At 42.4% G+C, this 11,837-nt stretch overlaps 1 protein-coding gene across 1 annotated transcript in view; it reads right to left on the bottom strand.

Moving 5' to 3' along the window:
* LOC139159984 (uncharacterized) overlaps positions 1–8,452 on the bottom strand; it is a 41,802-nt gene extending 33,350 nt beyond the window's left edge. The window contains 5 exon segments of the mRNA XM_070737472.1: positions 31–714; positions 3,129–3,812; positions 4,219–5,474; positions 5,722–6,119; positions 6,121–8,452. Coding sequence (XP_070593573.1) covers positions 31–714; positions 3,129–3,812; positions 4,219–5,474; positions 5,722–6,119; positions 6,121–7,799 — 4,701 coding nt within the window. The 5' untranslated portion in view covers positions 7,800–8,452.
* Positions 8,453–11,837: the final 3,385 nt, after the last annotated feature.

Here is an 11,837-nt window from a genome sequence, read left to right on the forward strand (position 1 = left end):
TTTTCTCCTGTGAATCCTCTGGTGATACACAAGGCTGGAATTGTGACTGAAACATTTCCCACATTCTGGACACTCATACGGTTTTTCTCCTGTGTGAGTCCTCTGGTGACTCACGAGGCTGGAATTGTGACTGAAACATTTCCCACATTCTGCACACTCATACGGTTTTTCTCCTGTGTGAGTCCTCCGGTGTGATGTTAGATGAGAATTCTGACTGAAATATTTCCCACAATCTGGACACTCATATGGCTTTTCTCCTGTATGAGTCCTCTGGTGTGTGACAAGGTGGGAATTCTCACTGAAACATTTCCCACATTCTGGACACTCATACGGTTTTTCTCCTGTGTGAGTCCTCTGGTGATTCACGAGGTTGGAATTGTGACTGAAACATTTCCCACATTCTGCACACTCATACGGTTTTTCTCCCGTGTGAGTCCTCTGGTGTGATGTTAGATGAGAATTCTGACTGAAATATTTCCCACAATCTGGACATTCATATGGTTTTTCTCCTGTATCAGTCCTCTGGTGTGTGACAAGGTGGGAATTCTCACTGAAACATTTCCCACATTCTGGACACTCATACGGTTTTTCTCCTGTGTGAGTCCTCTGGTGTTTGACAAGGTGGGAAATCTCGCTGAAACATTTCCCACATTCTGGACACTCATATGGTTTTTCTCCTGTGTGAGTCCTCTGGTGTGATATTAGATGAGAATTCTGACTGAAATATTTCCCACAATCTGTACACTCATATGGTTTTTCTCCTGTATGTGTCCTCTGGTGTGTGACAAGGTGGGAATTCTCACTGAAACATTTCCCACATTCTGTACACTCATATGGTTTTTCTCCTGTGAATCCTCTGGTGATACATGAGGCTGGAATTGTGACTGAAACATTTCCCACATTCTGGACAGTCATACGGTTTTTCTCCTGTGTGAGTCCTCTGGTGATTCACGAGGTTGGAATTGTGACTGAAACATTTCCCACATTCTGGACACTCATACGGTTTTTCTCCTGTGTGAGTCCTCTGGTGATTCACGAGGCTGGAATTGTGACTGAAACATTTCCCACATTCTGCACACTCATACGGTTTTTCTCCTGTGTGAGTCCTCTGGTGACTCACGAGGCTGGAATTGTGACTGAAACATTTCCCACATTCTGCACACTCATACGGTTTTTCTCCTGTGTGAGTCCTCTGGTGTGACATTAGATGGGAATTCTGACTGAAACATTTCCCACATTCTGGATACTCATATGGTTTTTCTCCTGTGTGAGTCTTCTGGTGTTTGACAAGGCGGGAATTCTCACTGAAACATTTCCAACATTCTGGACACTCATACGGTTTTTCTCCTGTGTGAGTCCTCCGGTGTGATGTTAGATGAGAATTCTGACTGAAATATTTCCCACAATCTGGACACTCATATGGCTTTTCTCCTGTATGAGTCCTCTGGTGTGTGACAAGGTGGGAATTCTCACTGAAACATTTCCCACATTCTGGACACTCATACGGTTTTTCTCCTGTGAATCCTCTGGTGATACACGAGGCTGGAATTGTGACTGAAACATTTCCCACATTCTGGACACTCATACGGTTTTTCTCCTGTGAATCCTCTGGTGATACACGAGGCTGGAATTGTGACTGAAACATTTCCCACATTCTGGACACTCATACGGTTTTTCTCCTGTGTGAGTCCTCTGGTGATTCACGAGGTTGGAATTGTGACTGAAACATTTCCCACATTCTGAACACTCATACGGTTTTTCTCCTGTGTGAGTCCTCTGGTGTGACATTAGATGGGAATTCTGACTGAAACATTTCCCACATTCTGGACACTCATATGGTTTTTCTCCTGTGTGAGTCCTCTGGTGTGATATTAGATGAGAATTCTGACTGAAATATTTCCCACAATAGGTACACTCATATGGTTTTTCTCCTGTATGTGTCCTCTGGTGTGTGACAAGGTGGGAATTCTCACTGAAACATTTCCCACATTCTGGACACTCATATGGTTTTTCTCCTGTGAATCCTCTGGTGATACACGAGGCAGGAATTGTGACTGAAACATTTCCCACATTCTGGACACTCATACGGTTTTTCTCCTGTGTGAGTCCTCTGGTGATTCACGAGGTTGGAATTGTGACTGAAACATTTCCCACATTCTGGACACTCATACGGTTTTTCTCCTGTGTGAGTCCTCTGGTGATTCACGAGGCTGGAATTGTGACTGAAACATTTCCCACATTCTGCACACTCATACGGTTTTTCTCCTGTGTGAGTCCTCTGGTGATTCACGAGGCTGGAATTGTGACTGAAACATTTCCCACATTCTGCACACTCATACGGTTTTTCTCCCGTGTGAGTCCTCTGGTGTGACATTAGATGGGAATTCTGACTGAAACATTTCCCACATTCTGGTCACTCATATTGTTTTTCTCCTGTGTGAGTCTTCTGGTGTTTGACAAGGTGGGAATTCTCACTGAAACATTTCCAACATTCTGGACACTCATACGGTTTTTCTCCTGTGTGAGTCCTCTGGTGTGATGTTAGATGAGAATTCTGACTGAAATATTTCCCACAATCTGGACATTCATATGGTTTTTCTCCTGTATGAGTCCTCTGGTGTGTGACAAGGTGGGAATTCTCACTGAAACATTTCCCACATTCTGGACACTCATATGGTTTTTCTCCTGTGTGAGTCCTCTGGTGTGTGATAAGGTGGGAAATCTCACTGAAATATTTCCAACATTCTGGACACTCATACGGTTTTTCTCCTGTGTGAGTCCTCTGGTGATTTACGAGGCTGAAATTGTGACTGAAACATTTCCCACATTCTGGACACTCATACGGTTTTTCTCCTGTGTGAGTCCTCTGGTGATTCACAAGGTGGGAATTCTGACTGAAACATTTCCAACAATCTGGACACACATACGGTTTTTCTCCTGTATGAGTCCTCTGGTGTGTGACAAGGTGGGAATTCTCACTGAAACATTTCCCACATTCTGGACACTCATACGGTTTTTCTCCTGTGTGAGTCCTCTGGTGTGATATTAGATGAGAATTCTGACTGAAACATTTCCCACATTCTGGACACTCATACGGTTTTTCTCCTGTGAATCCTCTGGTGATACACAAGGCTGGAATTGTGACTGAAACATTTCCCACATTCTGGACACTCATACGGTTTTTCTCCTGTGTGAGTCCTCTGGTGACTCACGAGGCTGGAATTGTGACTGAAACATTTCCCACATTCTGCACACTCATACGGTTTTTCTCCTGTGTGAGTCCTCCGGTGTGATGTTAGATGAGAATTCTGACTGAAATATTTCCCACAATCTGGACACTCATATGGCTTTTCTCCTGTATGAGTCCTCTGGTGTGTGACAAGGTGGGAATTCTCACTGAAACATTTCCCACATTCTGGACACTCATACGGTTTTTCTCCTGTGTGAGTCCTCTGGTGATTCACGAGGTTGGAATTGTGACTGAAACATTTCCCACATTCTGCACACTCATACGGTTTTTCTCCCGTGTGAGTCCTCTGGTGTGATGTTAGATGAGAATTCTGACTGAAATATTTCCCACAATCTGGACATTCATATGGTTTTTCTCCTGTATCAGTCCTCTGGTGTGTGACAAGGTGGGAATTCTCACTGAAACATTTCCCACATTCTGGACACTCATACGGTTTTTCTCCTGTGTGAGTCCTCTGGTGTTTGACAAGGTGGGAAATCTCGCTGAAACATTTCCCACATTCTGGACACTCATATGGTTTTTCTCCTGTGTGAGTCCTCTGGTGTGTGATAAGGTGGGAAATCTCACTGAAATATTTCCAACATTCTGGACACTCATACGGTTTTTCTCCTGTGTGAGTCCTCTGGTGATTTACGAGGCTGAAATTGTGACTGAAACATTTCCCACATTCTGGACACTCATACGGTTTTTCTCCTGTGTGAGTCCTCTGGTGATTCACAAGGTGGGAATTCTGACTGAAACATTTCCAACAATCTGGACACTCATACGGTTTTTCTCCTGTATGAGTCCTCTGGTGTGTGGCAAGGTGGGAATTCTGACTGAAACATTTCCCACATTCTGGACACTCATACGGTTTTTCTCCTGTGTGAGTCCTCTGGTGTGATATTAGATGAGAATTCTGACTGAAACATTTCCCACATTCTGGACACTCATACGGTTTTTCTCCTGTGAATCCTCTGGTGATACACAAGGCTGGAATTGTGACTGAAACATTTCCCACATTCTGGACACTCATACGGTTTTTCTCCTGTGTGAGTCCTCTGGTGACTCACGAGGCTGGAATTGTGACTGAAACATTTCCCACATTCTGCACACTCATACGGTTTTTCTCCTGTGTGAGCCCTCTGGTGTGACATTAGATGGGAATTCTGACTGAAACATTTCCCACATTCTGGACACTCATACGGTTTTTCTCCTGTGTGAGTCCTCCGGTGTGATGTTAGATGAGAATTCTGACTGAAATATTTCCCACAATCTGGACACTCATATGGCTTTTCTCCTGTATGAGTCCTCTGGTGTGTGACAAGGTGGGAATTCTCACTGAAACATTTCCCACATTCTGGACACTCATACGGTTTTTCTCCTGTGTGAGTCCTCTGGTGATTCACGAGGTTGGAATTGTGACTGAAACATTTCCCACATTCTGGACACTCATACAGTTTTTCTCCTGTGTGAGTCCTCTGGTGATTCACGAGGCTGGAATTGTGACTGAAACATTTCCCACATTCTGCACACTCATACGGTTTTTCTCCTGTGTGAGTCCTCTGGTGACTCACGAGGCTGGAATTGTGACTGAAACATTTCCCACATTCTGCACACTCATACGGTTTTTCTCCTGTGTGAGTCCTCTGGTGTGACATTAGATGGGAATTCTGACTGAAACATTTCCCACATTCTGGACACTCATATGGTTTTTCTCCTGTGTGAGTCTTCTGGTGTTTGACAAGGCGGGAATTCTCACTGAAACATTTCCAACATTCTGGACACTCATACGGTTTTTCTCCTGTGTGAGTCCTCCGGTGTGATGTTAGATGAGAATTCTGACTGAAATATTTCCCACATTCTGGACACTCATACGGTTTTTCTCCTGTGTGAGTCCTCTGGTGATTCACGAGGTTGGAATTGTGACTGAAACATTTCCCACATTCTGAACACTCATACGGTTTTTCTCCTGTGTGAGTCCTCTGGTGTGACATTAGATGGGAATTCTGACTGAAACATTTCCCACATTCTGGACACTCATATGGTTTTTCTCCTGTGTGAGTCCTCTGGTGTGATATTAGATGAGAATTCTGACTGAAATATTTCCCACAATCTGGACACTCATATGGCTTTTCTCCTGTATGAGTCCTCTGGTGTGTGACAAGGTGGGAATTCTCACTGAAACATTTCCCACATTCTGGACACTCATACGGTTTTTCTCCTGTGAATCCTCTGGTGATACACGAGGCTGGAATTGTGACTGAAACATTTCCCACATTCTGGACACTCATACGGTTTTTCTCCTGTGAATCCTCTGGTGATACACGAGGCTGGAATTGTGACTGAAACATTTCCCACATTCTGGACACTCATACGGTTTTTCTCCTGTGAATCCTCTGGTGATACACGAGGCTGGAATTGTGACTGAAACATTTCCCACATTCTGGACACTCATACGGTTTTTCTCCTGTGAATCCTCTGGTGATACACGAGGCTGGAATTGTGACTGAAACATTTCCCACATTCTGGACACTCATACGGTTTTTCTCCTGTGTGAGTCCTCTGGTGATTCACGAGGTTGGAATTGTGACTGAAACATTTCCCACATTCTGAACACTCATACGGTTTTTCTCCTGTGTGAGTCCTCTGGTGTGACATTAGATGGGAATTCTGACTGAAACATTTCCCACATTCTGGACACTCATATGGTTTTTCTCCTGTGTGAGTCCTCTGGTGTGATATTAGATGAGAATTCTGACTGAAATATTTCCCACAATCTGTACACTCATATGGTTTTTCTCCTGTATGTGTCCTCTGGTGTGTGACAAGGTGGGAATTCTCACTGAAACATTTCCCACATTCTGTACACTCATATGGTTTTTCTCCTGTGAATCCTCTGGTGATACATGAGGCTGGAATTGTGACTGAAACATTTCCCACATTCTGGACAGTCATACGGTTTTTCTCCTGTGTGAGTCCTCTGGTGATTCACGAGGTTGGAATTGTGACTGAAACATTTCCCACATTCTGGACACTCATACGGTTTTTCTCCTGTGTGAGTCCTCTGGTGATTCACGAGGCTGGAATTGTGACTGAAACATTTCCCACATTCTGCACACTCATACGGTTTTTCTCCTGTGTGAGTCCTCTGGTGATTCATGAGGCTGGAATTGTGACTGAAACATTTCCCACATTCTGCACACTCATACGGTTTTTCTCCCGTGTGAGTCCTCTGGTGTGACATTAGATGGGAATTCTGACTGAAACATTTCCCACATTCTGGACACTCATATGGTTTTTCTCCTGTGTGAGTCTTCTGGTGTTTGACAAGGTGGGAATTCTCACTGAAACATTTCCAACATTCTGGACACTCATACGGTTTTTCTCCTGTGTGAGTCCTCTGGTGTGATGTTAGATGAGAATTCTGACTGAAATATTTCCCACAATCTGGACATTCATATGGTTTTTCTCCTGTATGAGTCCTCTGGTGTGTGACAAGGTGGGAATTCTCACTGAAACATTTCCCACATTCTGGACACTCATACGGTTTTTCTCCTGTGTGAGTCCTCTGGTGTTTGACAAGGTGGGAAATCTCGCTGAAACATTTCCAACATTCTGGACACTCATACGGTTTTTCTCCTGTGTGAGTCCTCTGGTGTGATATTAGATGAGAATTCTGACTGAAACATTTCCCACAATCTGGACACTCATATGGTTTTTCTCCTGTATGAGTCCTCTGGTGTGTGACAAGGTTGGAATTCTTACTGAAACATTTCCTACATTCTGGACACTCATATGGTTTTTCTCCTGTGTGAGTCTTTTGGTGTGACATTAGATGGGAATTATGACTGAAACATTTCCCACATTCTGGACACTCATACTGTTTTTCTCCTGTGTGAGTCCTCTGGTGATTCACGAGGCTGGAATTGTGACTGAAACATTTCCCACATTCTGGACACTCATACGGTTTTTCTCCTGTGTGAGTCCTCTGGTGATTCACGAGGCTGGAATTGTGACTGAAACATTTCCCACATTCTGGACACTCATACGGTTTTTCTCCTGTGTGAGTCCTCTGGTGATTCACGAGGCTGGAATTGTGACTGAAACATTTCCCACATTCTGCACACTCATACGGTTTTTCTCCTGTGTGAGTCCTCTGGTGTTTGACAAGGTGGGAAATCTCACTGAAACATTTCCCACATTCTGGACACTCATACGGTTTTTCTCCTGTGTAAGTCCTCTGGTGTTTGACAAGGTGGGAAATCTCACTGAAACATTTCCCACATTCTGGACACTCATACAGTTTTTCTCCTGTGTGAGTCCTCTGGTGTGACACCAGATTGGTATTCTGACTGAAACATTTGTCACATTCTGGACACTCATACGTTTTTTCTCCTGTGTGAATCCTCTGGTGTGACACCAGATTGGAATTCTGACTGAAACATTTGCCACATTCTGGACACTCATACGGTTTTTCTCCTGTGTGAGTTCTCTGGTGTACCAGCAGGTGGGAATTCTGACTGAAACGTTTCCCACACTCGGGACATGCAAAGAGTTTCTCTCCCATTTGAGTCTTCTGGTGTATTATTACCAGGGTGGAATTGTGACTGAAAATGTATCCCCAGTTAGGACATCCTTGATGTTGTTATGCTTGCTAAAGTATTTACAATATTGAAAGCACTTGCAGACCATCTGTCCTATATATGTCCTTCAACGAAGCACAAGAGAGCTGTTCAAACTAAACCATTTGTCACATTTAGAGCATTTCTGCTCCTTTTCTACCCTGTGCATCCTCTCATGCATAATCAGTTGTGTTTTAAAATCCCATTTCTCACAATGGAAGCTCCTCCAACACTGGTATTCTTGAGGTCAAATACATGTGTGATTATTTGTTTACTGGTGTTTTAATTCCAGCTTTTATCCTCCTCATAGGGCCAGGCTTGCATCACTGTCAGCCATATATGGGTATCCAATAGATGTTTTTTTCCCTGCTGTCTTCCAGAGACACTTCCTTTTTTTTCTGAATAAAGTATAATGTCCCTTGATTCTTCATGTAATGTATTCTTGAGTTTCTCAGACTCTACTTTTCTATCCTTTGTATCTTAACTGCTGGGAAAGGAGAAGAATTTTGTGGTTTTCTGAAGGAAATGGAAAATATTTTTGGCTGGCTTTGCTTTCTTTTCCAATGTTGCTCGTTCCTCTCAGTTTTCCAGAGTGCTCTTATTGATATCTTATTGACATGAAAAAAAAGAAAAAAGTATACATTACAATAAATAAGCAAACATGTGCTCTAATTGACATCCTCTTTGTCTATACGAAATAAAGAAAAATGTAACTTTGTTTATAAAATGGTTGCAGATGTTTAAAAAGTATACAATAAATAAGAAAATTTGCCATTACAAAGAAAAACCTCTTACATTAGTTATGATTCATTTGACACATTTGTGTCCAAGTTCAAATATCCATCCACTCAGTCATGAAACTGTCACGCTGTGGGTTGACAGCCTCCAAAGACATTAAGAAACATCCTCTAGTTAAATGGTTAACTCTGTTTGTTAATGTAGCTCCTTCCTTTCTATGATGTAACACTGCTTTGCTCACTTCCTCCCTCACGCAGGAAGAGAAGCAGTAGCCATACTTCTCTTCTTAGTTGTTGAGATGTGAAGACATGTTTTTATGCCGCTCCTGGCAATATAATCTTTTTTACTTTTTCTAATAAAAGTTAACTTCGTTCTCAAATGCCTGCTTGTAGCTTAATTCCATCGACCTCCGGGAAACCTCACTTCAGCTCTAACAGGCTGATTTCTCTCAGTGAGATCCTTTTCCCGTCAGAAACATCTTACACAGTACAGAAAAACGTTTTACGAGTATGAGAAGTTAATTGCTTGCACTCGTAAGATGTTTTTCTTAATTGTACAAGCTTAATTGTACAAGCACAGACTGGCCGAGGGAGGCGATGGAGCTGCCAGACTCTGGTAAGATGCGCCTCTCAAGGCGGGGTGCAATTTGGCAGGTGGTGCCTGGGATGGGCAGTGCAGGCTGCAACACATGAATCTTACCGGAGACTGGCAGCCCCGTCATGTCTTTCAGGTGGTCTGTGCAGGGAAACATCTTGCGTGGTAAAGAAAAAAGTCTCACGAGTGCGAGCAATTAATAACTTCTTACACTTGCGGGAATTTTTTCTTTACCATGCAAGATGTCTTCCTGCACAGACCGGATGAGGGAGATGACGGACTCTGGTATGTTCCTTATTGCTGTAAACTGCCTGGTGAGTTCACAAGGAGAAAGGTGGCCTATAAATTTAATTAATAAATAAAATAATAAATAATAAATCTCACGGCCTGCCATCCCCATCCCCTACTCCCCCCTCTAATAATAAGGCCATGGCCATATTTCAGGGGTCAAAAGAAAATAAGACTCTGTCTTATTTTCAGGGAAACACAACTGTACGCATGTGGAAAATCAATGTTTTTAGCCTGAAAATTATCCCAAAATGGTTGCAGTCGAACCTTCTGAGCTAACTTTAGAGATGTGAGGTTTTACACAAACCTTCTGCAAGATTTCATGTACTAGTTTTCCCCATGGAAGTTCTCAGCTCCAAGTAAGGGCAGGAAATATTTTCCCCATCACTCTAGTGGCATCCTAATTCAAGTAGTGCTCACCTACTGAATACAGTTGGGACTGGCATCTTTGTCAGTAAGCAACTCAATCACTAACCATGATGTCATATGACAATGACAATTTACATATCATGTTTGTTGAATTTACAGAAAGGGAATGCTATAAAAGCAAAGGTGGAAAGGCATAGAGAAATTCTGTGCCCTAAATAGAAAGAATTTGGAGAAAAACTAAAAATTGGAAAAGGCAGGCAGTAATGGAATAACTAGAGGAAGCAGGAATTGGTCAATATAATATAAACAAAACTCCACAGGGCATTTTATTCCAACAACAGAAGCCTCTTTGGAGCTCAACCAAGCTGCTTCTTGTGGACACCAATCTCTCTTCCCCAAAATGCTTCCCAAAAGGCATTTTGGGCAAAACATCAAGGCCTGTCACTTAAGCTGAAATGTTTTTATCAGTATTCAGACCCCCTTTAGTTTTGTCAATTTTTTTGTGCTGCAGCTTTATTCTACAGTTGTTGAATTTCATTTCCTCCCGTCCATAATCTACACAGAGTAACTCAAAAAGACTAAGTGAAAATAGAAGTTTAGAAATGTCTGTAAATTTAGTAACAGGAAAAAACTGAAATATCACATTGCCATAAATATCCAGATCCTTTGCAACAGCACATGAAATTTAGCTCAGGTGCCCCCGTTTCCCTTGATTGTTGCTGACATGTTTCTATACCTTGATTGGAGTCTACCTGTGGTAAATTAAATTGATTGGACATTATTTGGAAAGCCACACACCTCTCCATAGAAGGCCCCCTAGCAGACAATGGATAGTGTAACAGAATAATAGCCATAATGTCAAAGGAATTCTCTCAATTCTAAATGTCTAAATGTGTGGAGAAACCCAGGCACTGCTCATCACCTGCCCAATGTCATATCTAAAGCAAAGCATGGTGGTTGCAATATCACACTGTCGTGGTATTTTTCAGCAGCAGCTTCTGGGAGACTTTGCAGGGTTGAGGGAAAGCTGAATGGAGCAAAGTACACAGATATCTTCGATGAAAACCTGTTCCACAGTGCTGAAGACCTCGCACCAGACCGAAGGTTCGCTTTTCAATATGATAAAGACATAGCTAAGACAATATAGGAGTAACTTAGGGAAAATTGTGTGAATGTCCTAAAGAGGCCCAACCACAGTTCTGACTTGAACCTTATTGAATATCTCTGGAAGAATCTAAAAATGGCTCCACATCCATGGTCAACATCCAACCTGACTGAGCTTAGAGCACTTGCAAAGAAGAATGGCAGAAAATCCCCCAATCCAGGTGTCCAAAGTTTAATACCTCATACCCAAAAAGACTTGAGACTGTAATTGCTGCCAAAGGTGCTCCAACAAAGTACTGAGTGAAGGATCCGAATACTTATGCCAATGTGGTATTTCAGGCCTTATGTTTTTAATAAAATTTACAGATTTATTAGATTTAGATGAATGAGCAAAAATGAATTTCACTGTGTAAAATCAGGCTGCAGCATAACAAAAGTGACAGAAGGAAATGGGTTTTGAATACTGTCTGAATGCACTGAATATGTGTTCCTTTTGACACGGAAATACCCCTCTAAGAATTTATTTATGTGAACAAGTATGTGTGTCTCTTTCTGCAAAATGACTCAGAGGTGCATTTGCTCAAATGTTTTCATCTATTTTTTTTGAAAAGTGGCGTCACTAACAGATGAAACGGTGAACAAATCCGATGCAAACGTCCCTTTTGCCCATGAAACTTCTGGCTTGCCAGGAAAACAACGTGTCAAGAAAACCACAAGGATTCAAGCGTGACGTGAAGGGTGAGGGCGGTGGGTGGTTAAGAAGCATGAAAAATATGTCAAGATTTCTTTAAATCTCCCAAACCTGCCAGCAGAAAATCACAGGCAGCAACTTTAAATCATGTAGCAAAAGGATAAAAATATTTGGGGGAGGAAAGAATATGCAGTAGCCC

The sequence above is a fragment of the Erythrolamprus reginae genome, chromosome 2 (assembly GCF_031021105.1).
Source record: "Erythrolamprus reginae isolate rEryReg1 chromosome 2, rEryReg1.hap1, whole genome shotgun sequence".
Lineage (NCBI taxonomy): Eukaryota > Metazoa > Chordata > Lepidosauria > Squamata > Dipsadidae > Erythrolamprus > Erythrolamprus reginae.